General features: G+C 38.7%; 7 protein-coding genes and 2 long non-coding RNA genes across 19 annotated transcripts; 4 read left to right on the top strand and 5 right to left on the bottom strand.

Annotated features, from left to right (window-relative positions):
• Positions 1-41: 41 nt before the first annotated feature.
• On the bottom strand, positions 42-1,211 carry LOC111782211. The gene is made up of 2 exons (XR_002813069.1): positions 907-1,211; positions 42-547 (listed from the first exon to the last, which is right to left on the bottom strand). It is a non-coding gene; the product is annotated as an uncharacterized LOC111782211 (long non-coding RNA).
• A 304-nt stretch (positions 1,212-1,515) lies between these two features.
• LOC111780966 (ankyrin repeat domain-containing protein 13C-like) lies at positions 1,516-4,266 on the bottom strand. Its single transcript, XM_023661345.1, has 2 exons — positions 2,610-4,266; positions 1,516-2,080 (listed from the first exon to the last, which is right to left on the bottom strand). Exons 1-2 carry the CDS (start codon positions 4,014-4,016, stop codon positions 1,712-1,714), a joined length of 1,776 nt encoding a protein of 591 aa, XP_023517113.1. The 5' UTR covers positions 4,017-4,266; the 3' UTR covers positions 1,516-1,711.
• Positions 4,267-4,627: 361 nt separating this feature from the next.
• On the top strand, positions 4,628-7,978 carry LOC111781108 (arogenate dehydratase/prephenate dehydratase 1, chloroplastic-like). 2 transcript variants are annotated; one of them, XM_023661546.1, is made up of 11 exons: positions 4,631-5,036; positions 5,317-5,381; positions 5,456-5,548; positions 5,627-5,827; positions 5,976-6,056; positions 6,150-6,245; positions 6,556-6,633; positions 6,707-6,796; positions 6,892-6,959; positions 7,198-7,279; positions 7,557-7,978. In XM_023661546.1, the coding sequence occupies exons 1-11, from the start codon at positions 4,757-4,759 to the stop codon at positions 7,608-7,610; spliced, it is 1,188 nt and encodes a 395-aa protein (XP_023517314.1). In that variant the 5' UTR covers positions 4,631-4,756; the 3' UTR covers positions 7,611-7,978. The 2 variants fall into 2 exon arrangements, 1 of the variants encoding a protein (XP_023517314.1); XR_002812949.1 differs by lacking the exon at positions 7,557-7,978 and having other exon boundaries at positions 4,628-5,036; positions 6,884-6,959; positions 7,198-7,213.
• Positions 7,979-9,123: 1,145 nt separating this feature from the next.
• On the bottom strand, positions 9,124-9,920 carry LOC111781859. Its single transcript, XR_002813025.1, has 2 exons — positions 9,835-9,920; positions 9,124-9,682 (listed from the first exon to the last, which is right to left on the bottom strand). It is a non-coding gene; the product is annotated as an uncharacterized LOC111781859 (long non-coding RNA).
• LOC111781858 (protein PHOSPHATE STARVATION RESPONSE 1-like) lies at positions 9,676-13,010 on the top strand. Of its 4 annotated transcripts, none has more exons than XM_023662578.1 (7): positions 9,676-10,444; positions 11,051-11,276; positions 11,372-11,448; positions 11,562-11,601; positions 11,758-11,845; positions 12,106-12,208; positions 12,718-13,010. In XM_023662578.1, exons 1-7 carry the CDS (start codon positions 10,415-10,417, stop codon positions 12,907-12,909), a joined length of 756 nt encoding a protein of 251 aa, XP_023518346.1. In that variant the 5' UTR covers positions 9,676-10,414; the 3' UTR covers positions 12,910-13,010. The 4 variants fall into 4 exon arrangements, with proteins under 4 accessions (XP_023518346.1, XP_023518345.1, XP_023518348.1 ...); XM_023662577.1 differs by having other exon boundaries at positions 11,547-11,601; XM_023662580.1 differs by having other exon boundaries at positions 10,360-10,444; positions 11,125-11,276; positions 11,547-11,601.
• Positions 13,011-13,848: 838 nt separating this feature from the next.
• Positions 13,849-17,141, top strand: LOC111781522 (U3 small nucleolar RNA-associated protein 6 homolog). The gene is made up of 6 exons (XM_023662170.1): positions 13,849-14,336; positions 14,508-15,161; positions 15,430-15,876; positions 16,063-16,235; positions 16,370-16,553; positions 16,921-17,141. Exons 1-6 carry the CDS (start codon positions 13,932-13,934, stop codon positions 17,011-17,013), a joined length of 1,956 nt encoding a protein of 651 aa, XP_023517938.1. The 5' UTR covers positions 13,849-13,931; the 3' UTR covers positions 17,014-17,141.
• Positions 17,142-17,468: 327 nt separating this feature from the next.
• On the bottom strand, positions 17,469-19,838 carry LOC111781523. The gene is made up of 7 exons (XM_023662171.1): positions 19,571-19,838; positions 18,887-19,178; positions 18,666-18,788; positions 18,421-18,579; positions 18,060-18,232; positions 17,806-17,911; positions 17,469-17,696 (listed from the first exon to the last, which is right to left on the bottom strand). Exons 2-7 carry the CDS (start codon positions 19,115-19,117, stop codon positions 17,667-17,669), a joined length of 822 nt encoding a protein of 273 aa, XP_023517939.1. The 5' UTR covers positions 19,118-19,178; positions 19,571-19,838; the 3' UTR covers positions 17,469-17,666.
• A 239-nt stretch (positions 19,839-20,077) lies between these two features.
• On the bottom strand, positions 20,078-21,574 carry LOC111781459 (probable F-box protein At4g22030). The gene has a single exon (XM_023662049.1). It carries the CDS (start codon positions 21,359-21,361, stop codon positions 20,111-20,113), a length of 1,251 nt encoding a protein of 416 aa, XP_023517817.1. The 5' UTR covers positions 21,362-21,574; the 3' UTR covers positions 20,078-20,110.
• A 69-nt stretch (positions 21,575-21,643) lies between these two features.
• LOC111781461 (peroxisomal membrane protein PMP22) lies at positions 21,644-24,891 on the top strand. Of its 7 annotated transcripts, none has more exons than XR_002812988.1 (8): positions 21,652-21,903; positions 22,447-22,545; positions 22,795-22,896; positions 23,356-23,431; positions 23,836-23,906; positions 24,033-24,118; positions 24,225-24,341; positions 24,672-24,760. XR_002812988.1 is itself a non-coding variant. In XM_023662055.1 (8 exons), exons 1-7 carry the CDS (start codon positions 21,835-21,837, stop codon positions 24,274-24,276), a joined length of 555 nt encoding a protein of 184 aa, XP_023517823.1. In that variant the 5' UTR covers positions 21,652-21,834; the 3' UTR covers positions 24,277-24,311; positions 24,672-24,761. The 7 variants fall into 7 exon arrangements, 5 of the variants coding, with proteins under 5 accessions (XP_023517826.1, XP_023517825.1, XP_023517823.1 ...); XR_002812987.1 differs by lacking the exon at positions 24,672-24,760 and adding an exon at positions 24,427-24,614; XM_023662055.1 differs by having other exon boundaries at positions 24,225-24,311; positions 24,672-24,761.
• Positions 24,892-24,915: the final 24 nt, after the last annotated feature.

Here is a 24,915-nt window from a genome sequence, read left to right as displayed (position 1 = left end):
AATATGACATTATGACACAGGAACCACTTTAGACATGAGCCTGAAACTACTACTTGATTCTATGATATATGGAAATGATAACAGGATGGAACCTGAATTCCACAGCATGCTGAATATCTTAGCCGAATCTAGTCCAGAACTCTGAGAACCATGCTTGCCAAAATTTAAAAAACAAATACCAGAATGATGAAAAGTTTCAACCTTTTGCTAACAAAAGTAGGTTTTTCTTTCTTTCTTTCTATCTCTCTCTCTCTCTCTGATCTGTTATATTGGTGCCAAGGATATGGAGACAAATCTGCCGAAATTTAATTGGAGTTTTTCTTGCGTGGGTTCATGATCCACTTGATGCCATTAGATATCCCACTTCCAATCTTTTTGGCACCAGCCACGGTCGCGGCCTTGGCCTTCGCAAATCCAGGCTTAGACCTAGCCTTCTTGTCGGAGCTGTGTTCTCCTTTGGCTTTACTGCCATCGTCTTCTTCTATGGCTCCAATCCCTCCGGCTCCCCATTGGTCGGCCCAGCTTGGTGCTTCTGCAGCCATAGTGTCTAACTCCCAACCAATATTAGACTCACCCACTATCCATTATTGGTGTTAATAGTAACAGCAATCAAATATATATGGCTAGAAACAACCCTTGTTCGGATATCCATTATATATACCCAGATTAGTAAAGCTACACAAAATTTAGCCTTTTCTTCAACATTCAGCTAGGTTCTTGCTGTCATATTGCTGAACCCATTTTAGAGAGAGAGAGAGAGAGATCTGATCTAAAGATTATTCTCTTAAATTTGAACATATATTGAACTAAAAGAAGCACAAACAAAACTAAGATATATCAGAAACAGAAAAGATCTGAATCAGTAATTATTAGGAGCAGGAAGCGATGATATAGTTAAGAGCATACCTGGGGATGGAAAACGATGAAGAAATTCGGAAACTTGGGGGGAGGAATTTGAGGAAGATTAGAAAATAATTGCCAGAAACGCCTTTAGAAAGCAGAGGCAGCACATAAGGCCATAGGTGGATGGGCTGTCTTTCACTCCCCACTGCAATAATACTTTTTTAAAGGACTTGCCAACTACACCTGGTTTCCATCTAACCAAGCAAACTATGTCTTTTGCTCATCTTTTTCTTTTTAATAAATTGCATCTTTAATCCTCCTCGTAATCACAAAGCATCTCATTTTCACAAGCCCCCTAAACTTTGACTACATGTCTAACCACTGATATAACTAACCTCGGTTCAAATTCAAATTTCCATTCAAATCCAACTGTTTCCTTTCTCTCAACCATCAATTATTCAATAATCACGTCTGTTTAGATCATAAAGTACATAAATGATTGGTTTTTGAACTGTTCATTCACAAGAACATCAATTTTAGAGGGGGCCAGCCGTGGGGCATCGGAATAAGAGATGGTCCAGAAGGGGGAAAAATAAAAGATTCAAATTGGAAGTATGGGGGGGAAGAACATTGAACTGAATGGGCAAAGATCAAAATTCCGACAAAAAATAATAAACAAAACTGTCAGCAACAATTTCTTTCAAGTTGACTAAAATTGTTGACTGGAATCAAAATATATATATAGACCGCCAACATTCTGAAAGGACAAGTGAGTTATAATTAGACGGTTATCTACATCGTATCTGTAAATGCAAACCACGAGCAAAAACATGAAACTAATTAAATTAATTCCCTCCAGCACCACAAATTATTTCGATTTCCTTGTGGATTTTGACCTTTTCATTTTGCTTGATTTGTCTTCTGACTTCGCCCACGTATAACCACTTGGAATGGCAAATGGGTCTATTTCGTCTTGAGCCGCCGACCACGAACAACGTTGGTTTTGCTTGCCCGTCGACCCGGCAGCCGAGTGGCTGCTGCTTCGCCTCAGCCACGTCGACGACGATGAAGTGGAAGATGAGGAAGAACAGCGCGATTCAGATGGGTCGTCTCTCCCGCCGTTGGCTAATTGTCTTGGGCTTGATAACGGCGTGTAGAATTGCTCCGCCGGTGGAAGCTCCACAAATTTGGTGAAAGTTATCACCACTCTTACGGTGGGTACCACCGGAATAGCCACCTACAAATCCAAAGACACTCGTTCAGCCGAATAATAATAATAATAATAATAACAACAACAAAACTTTTCTTTTTCCCAGCAAATAATAATAATTATAATATCTGAGTCGAAATGTATTTGGGTGTTATTGTTTTTCTTTTTATAGTTTGGAGAGGAAGAAAGAAAAGCGTATTTAGAGTGGGACCCGTTCCTTATAGGAAAACCAGGATTCAGAGAAAACGCAAAATGGGGCCCAGATGCTTTCTTTGTGTGGGGTAAATCCTCCACCACCGTAGGATCAAAACAACCCACACGATCCACCATGGTGGCCCCACGAGGACGTGCATCAATCAGAGGGCGTCTAAGGCTCTCTCTACGTGAGACCGTTGCTTAGACGTCGATAAAAATAAATAAATAAAAATTAAAGAGATTGGGAATAGGCTACAAGAAAGCGAAATTCTAAGGCTCGAGAAACGGGGCCCACTTTTAATTGACCCCAGAAAGACGTCTTGCAGTTGCCGTGTTTTACTTTTCCTTTTTCAATTCTTACCTTGACCGGAAAAGTTCCCGCCGGGAACTTGGTAGTCAGCAGCTCTCTCATCCTTCTCACCGCCTTCACTTTGTTAGCCAAAATGTCGAGTAAAGGAAGAAGCTCTTCCGTCTTTAACGGAAATTGCTCCGTCAACCAAACCGATGGCCGTAAGCTCCTCACGTACTCTTTTTCCCTCGTCTGCGGCGCCTCAATTGGAGCCGCCGTAAAATTCGGCCTCACGGCCTTCCGAGGCGGCGCTGCTGTCGCCGACGGTATATCCACGCTTTTCCTCGGCATCATCACCCATTCCCTCTCTTCCCGAACAAAGCTACTGTGTCTTCGCCGGTCGGTACTATGCCGGTCCGGAAGCCCGAAACTAGGGTTTTCAGCTACTAGGAATCCGTCGTCGTCTTCGTCGAGTTCCAGCGGGAGGACCTGCTCGCTACCTGCCACATCACCTTCGCTGCCGGCCACTTTTCTCGATCGGAAGCTGAACACTACGTTATGTACTTCGTAAACTTTGGCTTTCCATTCTCCGACGCTTTCGGTTTTTTCCTGTCTTCTCCAGTTTGTTCTTCCGACGAGTTCTGCTTTGGTAACATCCATTCCCGGCCGGTAAACACTTGTCTGAGAGCAGAATCCGGCAATGTCGGACTCGCTCATCGGTGCCCCCGCGTTCTCGAACGCGTCGAAAATTTTGCGATCGTCGCGGTTGATCACAAGCAGGGAGCCAGAGGGAATGTCGTGGCTTTGATCCCCATCGCCGAGAAAGAGAAAACTCTGATCCGCGCGTTGGATCTTCAAACCATCAAATCCAGCCAACGACGTATCGGCTCTGAGATTACCATCGCGCTTCCAAATTCTGTAGGTATCCGACGGAGCAATTTTCCCAACAAACGGAATTACAGAGCTCTCAAAATGAAACGAAATTTCCATATAGAAATCACGCATTCGACGAAGAACAGCAATAACGCGTGGCAGTCGTCGGCGCCACTTGGACCAAGCGGCAAGGTGATGGACCTGGAGGAGAATGAGCGCAATGTCCGAACTCCGGCGGCACATAGCCTCCTGCAGAGGGTTCCATCCAGCGGAATTCTGGAGAGAAATATCAGCACCAGCAGAGGAAAGAGTGCGCGCAGCAAAAGCATCCTTAAGCCTAACAGCGAGATGAAGCGGAGTTTCCCGATAAGGCACATCACGACGGTCTAGAACGGCAGAGATCTTGTCGGCGATCCGCTCCTGAGCGAGGGAATCGACCTCAGTATGAATTAAAGCAGGATCGGCAAGACGAGGAAGAGTAGAAACGATACGGGAAAGAGCAGAATGATCAGCAAGAACGACGGCGTAGTGGACAGGACTATGAGCATAATCCTTGGGTTTAATGGGGGAAAGCGACGTCGACGTGGGGGTCGACGACCTCGCCATTATAGCAGTGAAAACTGAAGCAAGGAATAAGAGAAATGGGAAGAGAGCGACAAGTACTGTGAAAGAGGAAGAAGAAGAAGAAGAGGGGAAGGGCAAAATAGTAAAAGCAGGAGTGGTCTTTATTGGGAAGCACAAGAGAGGAGAGAGGAGAGAGGAGAGAGGAGAGAGGAGAGAGGCAATCGGCGCGTCTTTTTGTAATGAATAGGTTTGGAGCAGAAGCTGTGGATATTTCTTTCTTTCCAATGTCTGTACTTTCCGTTCCTTTGCCCAAACCTCAGCTGTTTTGTTTTGTTGATTAATATGTCTACAACATGTCTAATGGGCCAAGACCTGGCCCAACTCAATTTTTCTATTTTATCCATATAAATAATAAATTAAAAATCATTTACTCATATGACTTTCATTTAAATAATACAATATTATTAAGCTCGTATGCATAATTATTATATCTTCTATCTCCATAGGTTTGGACCAACATTATTTACAATCGAATTAATGTGATCATTTTTTTAATTCTTACAATATGTATTTATATGGTTGATAAAAACAAGCTTTTATTTTGTATCTCTTTAGTAATTTTTTTTTTCTTTTAACACAGCAATAAAGGGCTGGGTCCAAGCACGTCGTTCTCGTCCACCAATTTCACAATGCCGCACTGGGCTTCACGCTTTCATTGAAACTGGCCAACAGATTTCTCACCTACTATACCCCCTCTGGATTAACATTTTGGAATTTCTTTAATGGCTACTCTTAAGCTTCATCCATTCCAGGATTCCGCTCGAGCTTCTTCTCTGTCGGTGGCTATTTCAGATTATGAGTCTGGTTCTACTGGGAATTTCTTGAGCTTGAGGCATGACTTTACCAGGCTGCGGAAATGGGAATCTTGTCGTGTGGTTGTTTCGGCTCAGGGAGCAATCACTTCCGTTGAAAATGAAAAACACGCTGTCGACTCGTCGAAGACGATTAATCGGACTCTGGAGGAGCCCAAGGGTTCTCGTAAGGATTTGAGTATTCTTCCAAGTAAGTTGAACATGCATTTATTTATCCGTGAATCTAAGTTCTTATTATGTATTGGTTATCTTTTGGATTATGGAAATTGTTTGATATCGATTTTCAATTCTTTTCGGACATGGGTAATCAATAGGATTATGGCATTGATTTCTGTAGAGGTTTTTTTTTTCCTGGGAGTGAAGCTCTCATTTAAATAGATTGTTTGATAGTTCTGCTTTGCTACTCCCTAGTTTTTGTTCTGTGTTGTTGTCTCCCGAGCTAATCCTTAAGCATTACACGAACAATGCAGAACCCTTATCTGCAACCGATCTTCACTCTCCAAATGACGGTTCTAAAGTTCGGGTTGCATATCAGGTGAAGCTCGTGGGTCTTTCATTACTTTTGAATGTTGATGGCACAGTTGTCATTGCTTCATTTGCATGTTGTAGGGTTCACCTGGATCATATAGTGAGATTGCTGCAATGAAAGCATACCCAAAGTGTGAGACAGTTCCATGTGACGATTTTGAAGCTGCATTTAAGGTTCATAGATTTGTTTCTAACTTGATATATTTTTTGTTGCTGTTGTTCCTTTGACAATGTGAAGATCATTTTCTGCAGGCAGTTGAATTGTGGCTTGTTGAAAAGGCTGTTCTTCCAATTGAGAACTCTGTTGGTGGAAGCAATCATCGTAATTATGATTTACTCCTTCGGCATAGGTTACACATTGCCGGGGAAGTGCAATTGCAAGTTAACCACTGTCTCTTGGGATTGCAAGGTGTGAGGAAGGAGGAACTGAAGAATGTTTTGAGCCATCCTCATGTGGGTCCTATTGTTTATACTGTATTATATAGTCTTTGTTTTCTCTCGAACCATAGTCTTGATGCATACTGATATATGGGGAGGTTCAAATATTGGAAGATCTTGGTCCTTGCTTTTGGTGATATGTTTATGGCAACCTTGTCTACAGGCTTTTGATCAATGTGAGATGACATTGAGCGGATTTGGCGTTATGAGGATTAATAGTGAAGACACTGCCACAGCTGCTCAGGTTCTTTCTGGAAGCTCCATTTTTCTTTCCTAGAAATTTAATCTTGCGTTACATTAGAGCTCTTTAAAGTAACACCTATGAAGTTCTATATAGATTGTGGCCTCTAGTGGAAAAAGAGACACTGGAGCGATTGCAAGTGCTCGAGCTGCAGAAATTTATGGGCTCAATATTCTTGCAGAAAATGTTCAGGTAAAACTTCTAATAATTTACTCAATCAAATTTTTCATTCTCTTGCATTGCAGTACTTCTCCCTTCTCTAACAGACAAAAACTGGAGGAACAGATAATATTGTCAAATAACCAATTTAATATGAAAGCTTCTAACAATTTTTCTACCGCAGCAGTAAAATATGTTCAGGATACGACAATTGATTGAACAAGTTGTAATCTCCTCGTCTTATAAACATTATCCGTATAGCAACATTTAGGTGTTTATGTTCATACATGCCAGCTGTTTTATGGAACTTGAAGTTGATATGTCCCTGATTTGAAATGGCCAGGATAATGATAATAACATCACACGTTTTCTGATTCTTGCAAGAGAACCCGTTATTCCGGGAACAGATAAGCTGTACAAGGTAAAATTTTCTTTGGTACTTAGTTATGGCCTTTCTTTATACATATTTAATACATTTTCTTTTTTCCCTTCAGACCAGCATTGTCTTTACTCTTGAGGAAGGACCCGGTGTTCTATTCAAGGCCTTGGCAGTCTTTGCCTTGCGGGAGATTAATTTGACAAAGGTATGCTTGAAGTTAGATTTTACTTAAATTCTTGTTATGCCTTTTAAGTAACTGGCAAGCTTACAGTTTTAGCCTTATTATTTGGAGTCATTCAGATAGAGAGTCGCCCGCAGAAACAACGTCCTCTAAGGGTTGTAGATGATTCCAATGAAGGAAGAGCAAAGTGAGTAAGAATTTACTGTATACTGAAATTTTGGAACAATCATCATTGAACATGTAGTTAATGCTAGAAGTTGACTAGAAAATTGTCATTGATAAAAGTTATACTCAATAACCATCGGTAGGCTATAAAAGCTTTTAGCTTGTCCACAGTCAACTGCTTTAGTCTTTATTTCTTAAAAGGCAACTTATGGTCGGGTTAAAAGGTTTATGATGAAAGCTTACCATCTTGCTGTTGGCAGATATTTTGATTATCTCTTTTACATAGACTTTGAAGCTTCAATGATGGAACCCCGAGCTCAAAGTGCTATGGCACATCTACAGGTCTGTCCATTATAATTTGTGGATTAAGGGAAGGCTAATTTTCCACTCTTCATTTGTAATGATCTTATTGTATATTCCAACCAGCAGTCATGTGTTATTATTTCTCTCACTTCAGTAGTCGTAATGTCATGCTTTTTAAATATCAACTTTTGAGTTTCCTAGAAAGAAAGGTTAAAAGAATTAAGTTGGGAAAACAAGCTTTTATTTATCAACCATCTAATATTAAGAACAAATTTTCTTTTTTACCAAGGCCTTACAGAAAAACATTATCTTGCAGGAATTTGCAAGGTTTCTCCGAGTTCTTGGATGTTATCCAGTTGACAAAGTTTGATTACTCGTCATCTTATACAGAGAAAAGTGTGTCGTTTATTTCCAATCTGGCGGGAAGCAATGCCAGATTCGGGTTCTGGGATAAATGAGAGGTCAGTTGCAACAAGGATGAACTTTTTTTAGCAGAATCCTTCCCTGGCATTCTCACTTCATCATTCTTTTAGCAATATCCATGGTTATAGGAAGACTTGTATATGTATAACTTGATCAAATTGGAAGGTGCACGGACTAAGCTTTCTTTCTGTTAAGGATTTCACTTGCTAAATGTTACTGGTGGCTTGCCCCTGGGAGATGAAAAAATGCAATTCCTAGAAACCTACAAAACATAGAACATACAAATAAAAGGAGGGCTCGTTTTGTTCATGATTATGCTTGATAATTTCCATGGTTGAGTGTATTAACAAGTCTTCAAAAACATATTTTGTTTTATCCTTAATAGGGCCTTGATCTCAAAACACTACAGGTGTGTTAACATTGAAAGCAGCCCTTAGAAGTAATCCAACTTGTAGGATAGTAAGCACATACAAACAAATTCCTTGGAATGGGATACCTTCTCATAAAACTTGATAGAGCGTTCCAAATCACCAACACGAAGCATCACTTGGACAGAGTGCTTAATCCGACACCACAATCAGAGATATGCAAGAGCATGTTGTAATAGACATGGCAGATAAATGTAGGGTACATACTATAGGTTAGTAACTTTGAACACTGCTTGGATTAATAACATTTCTATCTCAAATTTGATTTCTTTATATCACTCATCTTTGAGAACTTTCTACAAACAGTTGGTGTGCACCCCACAAAACACACCAGATATTCAAAGGAATTCTTACCTCCAAAAAGGAGAAAGGAAATAGTAACTTCGCTCTAGAGGAGAGGATGAAGGAGTTGCAGACCGAGATCATACCGAAGTGTCGCGCACGCCTACAATAGTTGCAGGGGAGACAACACGAACTCCCTTTTCAATACATTTTCCAAAACTTACCCTTTTTTTATTATTAAATATTTTTCCAAAACAATAATTTCTCTTCTTTTTTTTTAATGTATATTTCAATGGAATAATTCAAAAGAATAAAATTTAAAAGTAATATATTTAGAAAACAAATATTTAATCTTTTAAATTTTTTTTAGGAGAGACCAAAGTTTTGTATAATGGTGTGAAAACAATGTCCTTAATTGCATGAAAAATGTTATCTTATTATTAGTTTCAAGTAAATTTTGATTTAATTTTCATTTACTAATAAGTATATTATAAATTTTGTCGCCTATATTAATAATTATTCTCAACCAAATAATTTATAGGAAGAACTAAGAGTAGAAACAATAATAAATAATTGAACAAAATATATTAAAAAAAAAAAGTCAATACAAGAATAATTGGAGAAAGAAATGATAGAAATATAGGAGAAAAAAAGAAAAAACAAAGGATGCCATGGGCTTCAAAAATCGGAAAAAAAAAAAAGCAACCTTTTGAGAAAAGACTTAGGCTCATGAATTAAGAGTCTCCTTGAAATGGAACCATGTTCATTTGCCATTAAATGAAAAGACGAGGAGACAAAACTGTAGGGCCATGATGTTTCCTCTACCATTCTCTACGGTTTGTTTGAATCAAGTGAAATATTAATAATGACCCCACATAGCTGCAACCAAACCTCTCAAAGGGCATACCAAAATCATATATTGATATCGAATCCTTGTAATGAAGATTCATAAATTCTAAGCCATGAGACAGTGGATCAATTTACAGCAACATGGTTGAAGAATGCATTGTGAGTAAGTTGGATTTCAAACAACTACCTGTTCCAGATTGATTGTGTGCTTCTGATACATTCTAAAAGATGCTCATAGATCGCATAGCAATAGAAGCCGAATGTAGAGTCGGTATCTGAATGACATCCTCATGTCCACATCAAGTGGAACTTTGCTGCCTCCACTCGAGTCGGTATCTCAAATCTTGTCATCACTAGTGTTCATGACGTTAAATTGAAATGGATGAAAGAGTTAGAGGACATCTACACCTATCCTCTAGCTTCAGAACATGACGTATTTTAATCTTAATCTAAGGATGGCCTGCATAGTCAAACTTCTCTGTTCTTATGATTTTAAACAATCGCTTGAGTTACAAAATTTTACTTAATCTATCAGTCTAAAGAAGCCTGGATACAATCGGCATCTGTTCTTGTCGACATCGTTCCCTGTAGACAAATATAAAAAAGACTTACCTCTGTGATTTGTGCAGAAATTGGTGTTCTTTGTGTAGAGATCTCTCCATCTGGCTGCTTTGGTTTGCTTTCTTCAGATTTTCAGGAATGAACGTCCCGAAGAATTAATGGATTTGAATCAGCTTTTGAAAGGTTTTCTACATTCGGACAAACGGGGAGCATGAAGTCCAACTCCGCCATAATTCCTTCGCTTAGGATTCCAATATCTGTTTCTTGCTCCTCTGCCAATGCCCATTTTCAGAGAATATTCTCCAATTCGAGACCGTCTTTTACCGCAGAGGCCGAGCCCCAACACCGACGCCCACATTTTCCTTTCCCCCCAAATTTGTTCGCGTCTATGGGAATGGAAATTGCATATATTATGCTTACGTCTATGCTTACACCTTACTTTTACGCAACTGCAACGGAAGTCTTCCCAGTCCACGCCCACTGCGCCATTTCCTGACCGACGTGTTACTGTGCGAGGAAATTATGACATGCTATTTGCTAAGCATGGTCTGCGTGTCCAACACACGGTTGCATCGAGGCATTCCAGGCCCACTGCGTATAAGGTGTTCGATGAAAAGTCGCAACCGGAATTATGAGGCTCGCTTTCAACAGTGGCTTTTTGGTATGTTTCCTTAAAGACATGCACTGCTTTCGTCATATATCCATGGATGAATTTCTCCCATTGATGCTTTTTGTACGCCTCCGTTACTTAATGATCAAGTATCTATCTTCATAAAAGTAAAAACATTAGAATTCTGAGTTTGATTACTGTGGAATTATCAGAAACGGTGTTGGGTATATTGGTTGCAGCATATGATTGGTGGGATTTGGGTTGCTTACACTTACATCTACTGCATTTTTTTTGTAACTTGATGCCAAAGGAATGTCTGAAAAGAGGACCAAAAGAATGTCCAGAATGAAGAAATTATATCCCCTAAGAAAATTGGGGACAACTTTTTCAGTTTTTTCAGCCATCTGTTTTCACCCAATCATAGATATAGTTGAATAAAGAGCAGGCCAGAAATTCTGCCTCTCCAAACTTTCCATTTCCCAATCAAACACCATGGAGACTAAACGGTCCCTTCTGAGTTGCGAAAAGCAGCACAAAAGGCCAAATGAATGCAACAGAATCTCACATACTATTTATTATCGTCTACTTCTGCTGTTTCATTCTCTCTCTCTATGAGGCATAAAGTGGGTTTGAACTGAGCTTGGTACTCTTTTTAAGGGTCTTTTTCCACGTCCCCTTCAAGACTTATGCATCAACATAATCATTATTCAACTTAACATGAGGGTTTCTAGGCGGAGAGTATTGAGCAGCAGTTTCCATGATATCAACTTCAGACCCCCCATGGTTAGACCTTATGTTCGGTCCAAAATGCCCAGATTAAGATGGACGCCTGATCTCCATCGCTGCTTTGTTCATGCAGTTGAACGCCTGGGTGGAGAAGAGAGTAAGCTTGAGCTAATCCATCATGAATCTCTGTCAAGTTCTCTTCTTTTTCCTCTTCTGATATTCAAATGAAACATTTTTTGGTTTTTCTTGCAGGAGCTACTCCAAAGATGGTATTACAGATAATGAATGTGAATGGTCTTACCATATCTCACGTAAAAAGCCATCTACAGGTGCAGATTTGTAGCTTTTTATGATTCGTTGTTACCCTTTTTCTCTCCTCTTCTGCTGGCAGCTTATGAACGTTCTTAATTAGTTTAATAATGCTTAGGTTTGCCATGGACAGATGTATAGGAGCTCAAAACAGGAGCAAGAAACGCCTCAAGGTTCTTCATTCCTATTTCTTATTACAAGTTTACAACCTCTGTTTCTGTTTGTTTAAGCTTATATTCTTGAACAAGCATCAATCACCCTGGTCATAGTCAGATTTTTAAGTCAAAAACTGCAAATATAACATAATATATGCTTGCTCCTTGTGACAGTGAAAAAACTCAACAACCATGAGGTTCCAGGGCATCAACTTCCTGACCAGCTCCATGGACGTCGCTTCATCCATCAGAAACTTGCTCGGTTTGTGATTCTCTCCATACTCTTGATTACTGCATTGAAGTTTGGCATATATATAATACCAGAAGGTCTTTCAAGGAAAGAATCATACACTAGATGGCAAGCAATAGTAAAAGCACTATTTTATATCTCATGCATACATGATGAACAGTGTTTGCAACTTTAGGAAGGGGAGGGTGTTGTTAGGCTGATAAGGGGAAGAAGAGGGGATATATACTTTTTTCGGTCATTAGATCGATTTACAGAGAAAGTTTCTTTTCCAGGAAAGAGAAGCAAGAGATATCAAATGAACAAAGAAAGTGTAAAGAGAAGAAACCAAATTCTTACCTCATCTTCAAGGACATAACAAAACGGTGCACTGTTCAGGTACTCTCTCGCTCTGTACTTTCTCATATTCATATTCAAGATTCTTCGTCAAACCACTCGGATTTGTTTGCTAAAGTAACTATTTTTGTTTCTAGTTTAAACCCAGTTTCGTTTTCTTGTGACTCCCCACATTGGTTCGAGAGGGGAACGAAACATTCCTTATAATAATGTAGAAACCTCTCCTTCCTCTTATGGACGTGTTTTAAAATCACGAGGGGAGTGACAATATTTGCTAGCGGTGTTACAAATGGTATCAGAGCCAGACACTGAGCACAAAGACGTTGACCCCCAAGTGGGGTGGAGTAGAGAACGAAGCATTCCTTATAAGGATGTGGAAACCTCTTCCTAGTGCACTCGTTTTAAAATTTTGAGGGAAATCCCATGAGAAAAAATCCAAAAACGACAATATATACGTAGCAGTGTGCTTGGGCTTGGGCTGTTGAAGAAAAGTGAAAAAACAAGAAACGGAACCAAGTTCAGTTTATTATACACTATGCTCCTATTTTCAGGAACAAAATTGTTTTGGGAGTTCGAAGAGCCATGAAGATTTGAAAAGGTTGGATCATAGCAACGCTGTAGAGAGAGTTGGCGATGAAACAATGTCTCTATGTCTGAGCTTAAGGTCATTCCAGCCATTGATACTGAGTAAAGCTGCGAATTCTGATGTTAATGATGTGTCTCTCGAGCTTAGTCTTGCTTGAACTCAACAGTCAGTCGGATATAAAAATGTTGCAGGTTCCACCTAACACTTGAAATCAAACTCATAAAGAAAATGTAACTCATTCACGAGTTCTTCCTGCTTTATCACTTCCTTATTTCATGAAATCATTTTATAATAAAACTTTGGTATAAAGCCTCCTTATTTTGTTATATCTATAGTCAAGTTTAATTTATTTTATAATGCCATTAAAATAATACAAATTAAGAAGCAAGCCCTCGCACGAGACGAGACAACCTTTATTTATTTATTATTATTATTTTATCATGACTTTATGTTTTATTAGGGGGAATTATTGTTCCTTACTTTTTCATGTCTTTTTTCAAAAATATTAAATGTGATAGTGGGAAATATCTGAAAGTTTGTTAGGGGATAAAAGTGTCTTTTCCAAAATATTTATAAAATGTATAAATTAAAAATATTGTATCTTTTTGCCCTTCACCCTTATGCATTACTCTTTTTATCTTACTCTGTTGAATGGTTATTTATATTGTGATAAATTTCATTTACATGACGCATTTTTAAAAAATTATGATTGTTAAATTATAATTATTAAAAAAAGAGATTGAAAAATTATAAACCAAATGTGAATATACTAAAATGTACATTTAGTTGTTTACGTCCAGCAAGTATATTTACAAAATTTAATATAAGTTAAATAAAATATTACTAGAAAAATCTGAATATATTTACAAGTATATCAAATATCAAGAAATAATTCCATCCATCGAATTTCTTTAAAGAATGATTTATTTGCAAATAATTTGATGAATGGATCTCAAATTCGAAAAGAAAAAAAAAATGACATGGAAAAATAACGAAGAATTGGGCTCAATATTTTAAGAATCTTTCATGGGCCGGCCCATAAGCAAAAGTCATTTACGACGTTCTGTTCGTTTCTTCATAACCTTTCTGTATCGCCGCCCTAAAGCCGTCTCCGAGAGTGAAGCCCTCCTCCATCGTTTAGCTCCATTACCTCCGAGTCCTCTCTTACCCGGCTCGACCATGGCGGACGTTGTGCAGTTCCGACTCGAGGGCATGCTCGACGAGCTCGATGACCTTGAGCAACGTGGCCTCTTCTCCCGGCGAGAGATTGCCGAGATTGTAAAGCAGCGGCGCAAGTTTGAGTACCGTCTCAAACGACCTTGTCCGCTTAAGCAGGACTATGTGGCCTATATCGATTACGAGACCCATTTGGACTCGCTTCGGCGTCTCAGGAAGAAGGCAGTATCTCGTGAGCTTAAGAAGCAGGGAAATAAAAAGATGAGAAAATCCGCCTCCGACTTCGCTTGTGTGAAAAGGATCTTGTACATTTATCGGCTTGCAGTTTCTAGGTATAAGGGTGATATTGATCTTTGGTTTCGCTATCTCGAGTTTTGTAGAGCACAAAAGAACGGGAGAATGAAGAAGGTAATATATTCCTCTTTCAGATTGAATATAGTTTCCGTTCATGTTTATACATAGAAGGGGAGAAATTAATGTACATTTTGATTTCTGGGCCTTTTGTTGTAGACTGAGACGATACGAGGGTAGTTGAGTTATTTGTGTCGATATCAATCGTTTTTCTTCCAACTTTTCCAGGTTCTCGCACAGTTGATTAGGTTTCACCCAAAAGTTCCAGGGGTCTGGATATATGCTGCTGCTTGGGAGTTTGATCATGATACCAATGTGGATGCAGCACGTTCACTTATGTTAAGTGGTCTGAGGGTTTGCCCAACTTCAGAGGATCTTTGGGTTGAATATCTACGGATGGAACTTACTTATCTTAATAAGTTGAAGGCTCGAAAGGTTGCCCTTGGAGAGGACGAGGGAAGTCTAGTCCGTGAAAATAAAGCTGCCGAGGATAAACAGTGGAGAGAAGAAAATAAAGATTTATTTATGTCAATTGGTGAGGATAGAGAAGATAATGATGGATCAGTCGGGGAAACGGAGTCGAAGAATAAATTGGATTTGTTTCGAGAGCAGGGTTCAAACATTTTAGAAACTATCTACAATGGTGCAATTGAAGCACTTCCTTCTAGTTTTAGCCTGAGAAAGCGTGTCTTAGAGATACTGGAAGCAATGGATTTAGCTCATTCAGAAGAATTGCACTCTAAAATATTACAGGATATAAAAAGAGACTTCGGTACAGAACCACAATATTGGGACTGGCTGGCTAGACTTCAGTATAATCCCGATGATGTACAGGGAATGAGTGATAAAAAGGAAAACTCTCGGATTGAAAAAGCTGTCCAGGTACGAATTTTATGCATGATGGATTTCAAAATCATGTAAACTCTGCATAGTTATCTTATGTCTATCATTTTATTCATTGATGATTATTGGTAGTTTAAGAAAGCATATAATATTTCTTTATTTTAAAAAATTACTAGCTTTGAAGGACGTATGATATTTATTTACACAAAATATGCTAAATGAAAATTATGCATATGACTTATGTGCCTGCTTTATCTCTATTGAGTGTCTAAGGTTGCCTTGCTTTTTCCATACTTATCAACAACAGGTCTACGAGGAAGGCTTAGAGCATGTGCCTTCATCTGCAATGTTTAGCTTGTATGTGGAGTTTTTGATGAACGTCATTACTTCTGTTAAGGGAGAACAATCGTCTGGGTTATCTAGTTGTACTATGAACACTACTTCCCGACTCTTGATGGTGTATGAAAAGGCTCTAACTTTAGGACATATTACAGACGATTTAGCTTGCCAGTATGTTTCATTTTATTTGCAACTTGGGAAATTGGATGAAGCATGTAAGCTTGCCGAAAGACTTTGCAGTGGAAAACTTTCGAATTCTGTTAAGTTATGGGTATTGAGAGTCTCCACAGAAATAAAATCCATTTTGAAGGATTCTCCTTCTCCAAGTAAGGATGATCTGACGTCCATCTTTGAACTGACAAAAGAGATTCTGAGAGATTTTTCAGTTTCAGAATCTGGGAGCCTGTGGCTAACGGTATATCTGCAACCCTGATATATTCAGTTTTCTGCTAAACAATGTTGATCTTTCGATGAACCTGATTTCATGGCATGGGTCACTCTAGCGTCCACGTTTAATTTCTTCAAAATATTTGACTTTGAGATGATGTGGTAATTAGAAATTAGAACTCGAGCCCTTATTATTTTGGTTTACCCATTTCAGGTCCTGAAGTTTTTTGCCAATCAAAGTCATTATTTTGACCAATTGGTGGAAATTTCTCTTTTAGCATTGGCTAAATCTGGTGGCAGTGAGGATGGGTTCTCACTCTCGTCAGCCATTGTTGATTTTGTTCTACAAAAAGATGGAATTCAGCGTACAAGAGAAGTGTATAAGAAGTATGTCATTCGACACCAGAGAATTCCTTTTTTATAAGATTTTTTGTTTAGTGGTTCTCCATGATATAAGAAATCTGCTTTACAAAGTTTCCCAGTTCAGTTTCTGAAAACCCTTTTTTTCCTTGTTTCAACAGATTTCTTGGATTACCGCATCCAGGGCTTGCTATATACCGAACGTGTATTCAGCTGGAATCCAATCTTGCATCTGCAGGGGATAAAAATGGTCTTGCAAGTGCTCGAAAGCTATTTGAATCTGCACTTGCAACTTATGGTCAAGATGTTAGTTTGTGGCAAGAGTATTACATAATGGAATCCAAGGTAACCTTTCAGTTTCTATATAATGGAAATGTACATGACAGCTTAATGATTTTTTCTTTTTGATCCCTCATAGATATGCGTTCTAAATCATACTATTTTATATTAGATCCTTTTGATCATTCGTTCACCATTGATTCAGTATAACCGTTCTGTGTGTATAAATCCACCATCATTTTCATTTCATTAGATGGGCTTTCCTTCATTCTTTAGGAGAAATACAGGATTTTAGCCTTTTGAACTACGTGCTTATGGCTGAAGAAATGAATCACACCTTTGCTGTTTTTCCTGTCACATTTTACATGATTGCGTTATCCACTTATCCTCCTTTGTGTTCATGAGTTCTTTCTTGTTCCTGCTGATTTTACAGGTGGGATCATCAGAAACTGCAGCTGCAATTCGTTGGCGTGCAAGGAAAACATTAAAAGATGCTACAGCACTTGCCACTTCCTCTGATTTGTGATTTTAATTCTTTTTTGTTGTATATTTATCAAATCAATTTTGACCTTTTATGTAGAATGGATAATTGATTGAATGTTGGCGATTAGAAACAGATATAGATTTCATTTATACCCTAAAGGAGCATTAGCCGATGAAATATATTTCTCATATCCATATTCTGCAGTTGATGCATAACAGTCCATGCACAAAGATGCAAAAAACACAATCTTTTATCAGAATAATAGTCCCAACAGGAAATGCTTCCTAGTTCTCTAGCTCCTCCTTCCTCATACCTGATTTTGTGGTTTTTCGAGCAAATTTGATGAAATATGCAGATGCAAAGTCAAACTTCTCAGATAATATTGTCGATGATCCGTGGAAGTTCAGTACTTAGAACTGTTCATGTAATTATCTGTAGGGGTTGAAGAAGCAAAAATTAATTTTCTACCTGTGATTGGCATTCATGAGAAGCAAACATCTGATAATGGGGTAGTAGATATGGTAATAATTTATTAGAGCTGTATTCTATTCCGATGGGAATATCGTGACATGTATGAATTGTGACAATAAATATCATTTGAAAGGAAAAAATGGCTCTCAAGAATAATTTGCAAATTTGCTACAAATTGAACCAGAGAAAAGGTCGAGTAAATCTGATTCACGATCTCTGCATGTCTATACTTTAGGCCATTGTGGACTAACTACCTGCACATATCACAATAATGAAACTTCAATGCCTCATTGCTGCATAATAACTTGTATTGAAATACTGGTAGCGGATAATCCATGGAGCTTGTAGCAGTTTCAGACATACCTCAAGTGTGGTGAACACTAGAAGCATTCGGCTAGCAACAACTGAAGGTTCCTCCGCTCTTCCCACCACTGCCATTTGCTCAAGTTGTAGGGTGTTTACAGGCAGCCTTCATAAAAAATAACAAATGGAGTCTAGATAAAGCCTAAATGGTTATTCTCTAGTATGGATACAATTAATAGCTCATTTCATTACGAATGAGCAGTTTACAAACAACACTAATTGAGATGTGAGAAATGATATAAAGAGCACCTTACCATGCCATGCCTCGCACATAATATGCATTGGCAATGAGAGCACAGAAGCCTTTCCACTGTAGCCTTACTTCATCTGACACCGGAGGTGTAGATGACCATCTAACTACAGTTGGTTGTGGTGTACACAAGATGGTGATGAATACAATGCTCAGCCACAGAATGCATTCTTCAATCTGCACAAAGAGAAATAAGGAAAAAGGCACATAATGAAGTTTCATTCACACCCTCTATGAAGGTAACTTCGCAGTTTAGCAAGAATCGAGATTCAGGAAATTGCATAAACGTCAAACAGAAATATCCATGAAAAACATTAGCATAGCCAATGAAACAAGCTTGTTCATATCGATGGGGCGTAACATACCTCCTCTGAGATAATTTTGGATTTTAAACCAGTGATTCCACCACAACTCTGCATTACTTCAATTTCAAGACCAGATTTCTTCATATCAATAAGTTCCTTTCTTAAACCTTCATCAGTACAACCAAGTGCATATGCATTCACCCCAGCACTAATGAAATCCTGATAAGTACCAGACATGTTAATTTAAGAAGATAGCAGACAGATCTCACTAGAAAAGGAAGGATCACTTCAACTACAGAATGCACCTTTAGGTTGTCACTGCCTCCTCGGTCAACAAAATTCCGATATCGCCTGAACAAACTGATAGCTATGTTGCGTGAAGAGCGATATTCATCATCTGAAGGAGATGGGGAACTATCCGAGCAGCACTGAAATATTCAAAGAAACATATGTCATTTATTCCAAATCCTGAGGCATAAGAATCTGAAAATGTCAAAACTCAATCTGGAATTCGATAGCTACTTACTAGCCATCTTCTGGAAGTGAAACGGCTCAAAACACAAGGAGTATATAATTGACCACACCTTTTAAAAGATGAGGGATTGTGTAGAGTGCTGTTGCAAGAACTCCTTAGAGAACACAGAGAAACTGAGGAGCTAGAACTAAGAGAATTAGCATGAGAATTCTCAAGCAGCGGAATAGAGTCTAGACATGCCAGAAATTTCTTGTTAGCTCCCGGAGCATATACCGTCAACATGACTGAACCATTATACAACTTCCTTCAAACAGATGCAAGAAAGGATACTAAACCCTTAAAACTGAAAAGGAAAGAGAACATAAAATCAAATCCCAAAACACCACCAACAATGGAGTTCAAAACTGGGTTCTATACATTTTGATGAATGAACGAAAGAATATCATTCACCAAAAATGGAATTTATACAAATCAAAGAGGGATTATCATCCTTACTATGATTACTATTTACCAAATAAAAGACACTTCATTGACCCAGCCACGAAGCAAGCAAGTAAATAACAAAACTCATCCTGTCTAACATTTCTTTCTTCACAAGGTTCATTTCTAGGGCCATGGAATTTGAACAATCACATCCATAATCTAATGCCCATTTCCTTTATCTATCAAGAACATCCGAAACCGATTCTAATAAATTAAGATAGACAAATTACGCAAGAAATCGAAGGGACCAACCTGGTGAAGATGTAGATGAAGATCAAATGCGAAGAGAAGAAGAAGCAATTGTGATTTAGTTGAGAAAGACAGGCAAAGCAGTGATGTATTTGGGAATTGAACTCCATAATAATATCTGTGTAATTTAGTGGACAAAGAATCTGAGGGATGATCGTAAATGAATCCAAAGCCACCAATTTTTCGAATGGTTCCCCAACACCCCCATAAAATTAAACTCTTGTTTTCCTTTTTATTTTCCTTTTCTTGGCTTATCCGCCACCCCAGTTCGAATCCTTTGGACGATTCTTTTTCGTTGAATTACAAATTGGGTTTATATAATTTAGAAAAGGTTTAAATGGAGATCATGTATTTTTAAATATTGGAAATTTGTTCTTATATGATTTGTATGATTGGATATATAATATATATAAATTAAACCATAGGATTATAGTTTAAGTAAATTATAAATAAATAAATAATGTTGTTCTCTTTAAATGATTGGATGGACACAACATTTCCCATCTCAAAGAATCAACGAATCAAAACTTCTATGAAAAAGAATCAGAACAGTTTGCTAGCAAACTCATCAATGGAAATCCCTTCTTGTCTAGCAGCAGCTGATTTAGAAGCCAATTGTCTCAACTGGGATAAGCTTCTCCCCAATTTCAAAGCCACCTTCGTTTCAAAGACTTGCCCATTTTCCCTTTTCTCCCAATCTGCCTCCTCTAGCGTCCCGTTAATGGATTCTTCCAATAGCCCGAAGAAGCCGGCGGAGTTTCTATACATCTCAAACACCATCCCAATTTGCCCACCGTGTTCAAACGAATTCACGGCGGCGGCCAAAGATCCGGCCACCGCTGCCACCACTGACCAATCACCCACAAAAGCAGAGCTTAAAGCCGCAATGCCGGTGAGGAGAGGGCCCGAGATGGCCAACGTTTTGTTAATCTTCAAAGCTAAATTCCCAAGTCTGACATAGTCTTCTGCGTCTTTTGTCTTTATGATTTCAACTACCTCTCTCATTTCGGCCTCAAGTTGATCACTCCATCCATTAAACCTTTCATGTTGCTTTCCATCAAAATGGGCCCTTTCATTCTTCGTCTTAGCTTTGTAATTAGAAGAATTAGGCCACCATGAAGCCGGCTTGAAGGTTTTCGGAAATTTTTCGAGCATTGCACCAAGTAATGGAAGTGGGTATGCTTTATCAAGCGCCAAGACTCTTGCCATGGTGGAATCGACGTCAGTTTGAGTGGGAGCTCCAACCACAATCAAACTTTGGATTTGGTTTTGGAGCTGTTTAAACAATCTAGCCGCATTTCGTTGCTCCTCAGCCAGCTGTGAAGGCTGGATCTTGTTCATCATCACCAACATCCCTGTTGCGGCAGAGAAAAGCAGAGCCGACGACAATTTCAAAGCCAAAAGAGGAGCGCCAATAGCTCCGGCAGCGGATGCACCGGCTGCCAGGGCGGAGGCGGTAAGAGTGATCGCGTTAATGGAATGAAGCAAAAGGGAATTCCAATTATCTCGCTGTTGGCCAATGTTGTTGTGCATTTCGACCCGGTCGGCTACTGCCTGTAAGATAGCGTGGAGGTGTGCTGTGGACGTGAAAGGGGATTCGCTGGGAATGACATTGATGGGTTCATTCAAGGAAAGCTGTTCAATGAGTTTAATGGAGTTGGTGGAAGTTTTAGGGAGGCTGGGAACTGAGATTCTGAGATTGGGAAGCTTTGGGACGTGGATTGCAGCTTGGATAATTGTTCTTCTTGAAGAAGAGGAAGATGAGAGGAGAGATGAAGCTGGTAAGGAAGCCATTGTTGGAAGAATTACAGAGCTTGTTGAATTGGAGTGGCAATGGTGGTGGGGTGGTTTTATAGAGTATACGAATTGAAGGGTCAGAATTCAGATACGAAGAAATTCAGAGACGGGGCTGAATAGACTTGGCCCGCTTGCTGACTCCTGACTCGTTCCCTCTTTTCATTCGTTGAAAAATATTATATCTCCTCTCTATTCTATTGTAATGGGTGAAACGACGTCGTATTACTGTCAAATGCGGAGGGGATGATAATTCTTGACCGGGCTGGTTAGAATGAGATTGCCCCAAATGACCGCGATCTCTTGGTTCATTTTCCCTCGTGTTTTGGGGGTTGTTGGCAACCATGTGGCCCCCCGTTGAGCCACAGATATTTTGAAGAAGCGGACGATAAGATTTGATGAACTACAGTGATGAAAACGGAGAGTGTTAACTCAAACCTTCATCGCTGGGAGAAGAAGCAAAGAAAGAAGCAATGTCTCTTGCGAAGAAGGCGTTTGAGAAGTATGTTTCGCAGCTTTACCAGCATCCTTTGAGAACCAAGGTGATTTCCCCTTTCCTTTATACTGAGATGTCTCGCTACTGGAATTTTGTAAGCTCTTAATCAGTTCCGTTCAGTGAGGTTTATAGCGACGGGGATTATGGAAGCTGAAACCCTTAAGTAATTACGGTGGAAGATAAATCAGACCCAATTTTGTTTTGTCCCAACCCGTTTTTTTTTTATGTCACTCAACTCCCGTTATCTACTTCAGCGTCTACTGAACCTGTACCTTGCTGGGAAAGAGTAAAAAAGTGTCTCTTCGATTTTCACTGATGAAGGGACTTACTTGGGTTGGTGGAAGTAATAGTTATTGGCTTAATTTTCAAGATTAAAAGACCAAATTGTTATGAAACTGAGCCTTAATTTTTCAAATACTTAGATGTTACTCAATAAATTGAGATTGATCTCGTCTGTTAGCATACTTTAATTCATTGAAAAGTCCTTTGGGTTCCAGTTCTGTGAAGATTCTCTCCTTTCTATTTAAGGCTTAAGCTACGCCATTCTTGTTAAGGCAGTCTTGTTAGATGTGTTCTTTTGTTGAATCAGGTAATCACTTCAGGAGTATTGATTGCGATAAGCGATGTGACTTCCCAGAAGCTTACTGGCATACAGAAACTTCAGTTGAGACGAATTCTTCTCAAAGTGGTACGGTCCTCTCCAGGTGCATTCTGAACAGTCTTAACATTTGCTGCAAATCATCTCCCTTCTATACAAAAAGAATAGTTTGAATGCATAATCTTTGATGAGTATTCAATAAGCCCGTTTTGACAACCTCCTATTTTATGGGTTTATATGCATATGTTCACTGAAATTGGATAGTAGTTTATTTGTCTTCCATGCTTGTGTTTATTGTTGAAAGAAACATTGGTTCTTGCTCATGATTGGCTCATGCAGCTTTATGGATGTCTTTACCTTGGACCATTTGGCCATTTTCTTCACCAAATACTTGAAAAGATCTTCCAGGGGAAAAGAGACTCAAAAACAGTTGCCAAGAAGGTACACTGTCTGCTTCCATTTATTCCTTCTTTTGTACCAAGAATTGGGAGTAATTGATTTGATGTTTGCTATTGAATAAGAGCAGCACCGTACTATCATGAGATCCCATTAGATTCTATTGGTAACCTACATTATTTAAATGATCGTATGGCTGTATTGAAGAGGGATAATAGTATCATCAAGATAAACTGTTGTATTATTGGAATTTCCCCAACAAAGGTTATCACATAGTCATGGTCTATTGTTCGACCCAATTTGAGATTTATAAGTACATTTGCAATGAACTAAGCGAGATATGGGTGTTGGGTGTTAGAAACCACAACCCTCCACAATGCTATGATATTTTCACTTTAAGTATAAGCTTTATTATCCTCAACATTGGGGTGGGTCACAAATGTTGGATTTAATAAGTGAAAGTGTTAAACTCCTTATATATGACTTGTTTGGTTTTGTTCTCAGGTGCTGGTGGAACAGCTGACATCCTCTCCTTTGAGCCACTTTGTCTTCTTGGTTTATTACGGACTGATAATTGAAAGTGAGTATACTTCTCAACTTATCATATTCAAAAAGCAAGCATCTAAAAATATAAGTAAAATATTGTCCTAAAAGTTCATCTACTTCCCAGACCCCATTTTATTTATTTCAATAATAGCTTTAAGTTGATGGTGGGCACATGAAAAAAGGAAATAGAAAAAAGGAGAAGCTTAAATAAAGGCAATGAATCTTGGTAGCTTTAGCTACTAAAAATTAGCGTGCTTCTGTTATAGAATTCCCTTCAACCAAAGGTTCTAATCTCTATCCAAACTCTTCACTTAAACCTTAGGATGAAAGAAGAAAAAAAAAAACTTTGATTTGAGATGGAACTTTGTAAGATAGTTGTTAGATTAGCACTGAAGAACTTAAGATCTTTGCTTCTGTCTACTGGAAATTGAAATGCAGGAAGGCCTTGGGTCGTGGTAAAGGCTAAGGTTAAAAAGGAATTCCCGTCAGTTCAGCTAACTGCATGGATGGTATTTCCCTATTCCCACTCATCATCTTTGCATTATTTTTCAACTCTTCCAGTTTTTAATGGCCAGTTCTAATGCACTGAATCCCATTAGAACACATTCATATTAATAGAACCTATAAATTTTCAGTTCTGGCCATTTGTTGGTTGGATAAATCACCAGTACGTACCACTTCAGTTGCGTGTCATTTTCCATAGCCTGGTTGCATTCGTTTGGTACGTATACTTTGTCGGTCTCCTTTCCCTTCAAGGGTTGGCGATTCTTTTGCAGTCTCCAGTTGCTAAAACCACCCTCAAACTTCTATTCTTTGGTTGTTTTCAGGGGAATATTTTTGAATCTTCGAGCCAAATCCTTGACGGTGAACAAATCTTAGGGGAGTTTAGGATATATATGAATTGTCCATGGCAGGTGAAATCCATGCTCCTTCTTAGTACTTATGTAAGCATTTCTCCCCAGTGCCAGAACTTGATTGTTGAACTAAATGCATCTGCCAATCATCACCCTCTTGTTTACCTTTACCCAGGAAATAGAAATTCGAAGACGATTATGATTGAGACGGTCGATTTCGATGATAATCATGTATATAATGATTATCTTAAACCAACTCGATATCAAACAAGATAAAAATGACATACTTGTAGTATAGTATCTACCAAACAGATATGAACGAAGATGATAATTTGATATTGTTAAACACTCCTGTTTTCAGCATAGCAGACTCTTAGTTTCTATAGCTCAATTATGAGTTTTTGTTTTGTTTTTGGATAGCAATGGCGTCATTTTCCAATAATTTCGCAAATTTGGGTTTGAATGAGAGAGACAGAACAAGAAAAGCTGAATGGGTTAGTCAATTTCTGCTTTTCAAATTCATATTTATATGCAACTCATAAGGATTCTGATCATTTGGGTTGCTTCCTCTTTATACCCATTCTCTTCATTACTACGCAAACGCCACCATTATAGATGGACTCTGGATTTTCAGGGACAAAATATCATTTAATATGATTTTTTT

This window comes from Cucurbita pepo, chromosome LG19 (assembly GCF_002806865.2).
Source record: "Cucurbita pepo subsp. pepo cultivar mu-cu-16 chromosome LG19, ASM280686v2, whole genome shotgun sequence".
NCBI lineage: Eukaryota > Viridiplantae > Streptophyta > Magnoliopsida > Cucurbitales > Cucurbitaceae > Cucurbita > Cucurbita pepo.
Note: the sequence above shows the minus strand (reverse complement) of the source record. Positions and strands in the feature narration are given on the sequence as shown.

Coding starts and splice junctions, on each gene's coding strand:
- LOC111781108 (XM_023661546.1), top strand. CDS start 4,757: ATGGCTACTCTTAAGCTTCATCCATTCCAGGATTCCGCTCGAGCTTCT. Junction 5,549..5,626: donor ATTTTGAAGCTGCATTTAAG/GTTCATAGATTT, acceptor CATTTTCTGCAG/GCAGTTGAATTGTGGCTTGT. Junction 6,634..6,706: donor GAACAGATAAGCTGTACAAG/GTAAAATTTTCT, acceptor TTTTCCCTTCAG/ACCAGCATTGTCTTTACTCT.
- LOC111781523 (XM_023662171.1), bottom strand. CDS start 19,117: ATGTTGACGGTATATGCTCCGGGAGCTAACAAGAAATTTCTGGCATGT. Junction 18,233..18,420: donor CCAAAATTATCTCAGAGGAG/GTATGTTACGCC, acceptor CTCTTTGTGCAG/ATTGAAGAATGCATTCTGTG. Junction 17,912..18,059: donor TATGTGCGAGGCATGGCATG/GTAAGGTGCTCT, acceptor TTTTTTATGAAG/GCTGCCTGTAAACACCCTAC.
- LOC111780966 (XM_023661345.1), bottom strand. CDS start 4,016: ATGGCGAGGTCGTCGACCCCCACGTCGACGTCGCTTTCCCCCATTAAA. Junction 2,081..2,609: donor CGGGAACTTTTCCGGTCAAG/GTAAGAATTGAA, acceptor TTGGATTTGTAG/GTGGCTATTCCGGTGGTACC.
- LOC111781858 (XM_023662577.1), top strand. CDS start 10,415: ATGAGGCTCGCTTTCAACAGTGGCTTTTTG. Junction 11,449..11,546: donor ACGTAAAAAGCCATCTACAG/GTGCAGATTTGT, acceptor AATAATGCTTAG/GTTTGCCATGGACAGATGTA. Junction 12,209..12,717: donor CAAAACGGTGCACTGTTCAG/GTACTCTCTCGC, acceptor TCCTATTTTCAG/GAACAAAATTGTTTTGGGAG.
- LOC111781459 (XM_023662049.1), bottom strand. CDS start 21,361: ATGGCTTCCTTACCAGCTTCATCTCTCCTCTCATCTTCCTCTTCTTCA.
- LOC111781522 (XM_023662170.1), top strand. CDS start 13,932: ATGGCGGACGTTGTGCAGTTCCGACTCGAGGGCATGCTCGACGAGCTC. Junction 14,337..14,507: donor AGAACGGGAGAATGAAGAAG/GTAATATATTCC, acceptor CAACTTTTCCAG/GTTCTCGCACAGTTGATTAG. Junction 15,162..15,429: donor GGATTGAAAAAGCTGTCCAG/GTACGAATTTTA, acceptor TATCAACAACAG/GTCTACGAGGAAGGCTTAGA.
- LOC111781461 (XM_023662055.1), top strand. CDS start 21,835: ATGTCTCTTGCGAAGAAGGCGTTTGAGAAGTATGTTTCGCAGCTTTAC. Junction 23,432..23,835: donor TTACGGACTGATAATTGAAA/GTGAGTATACTT, acceptor ATTGAAATGCAG/GAAGGCCTTGGGTCGTGGTA. Junction 23,907..24,032: donor TTCAGCTAACTGCATGGATG/GTATTTCCCTAT, acceptor ATAAATTTTCAG/TTCTGGCCATTTGTTGGTTG.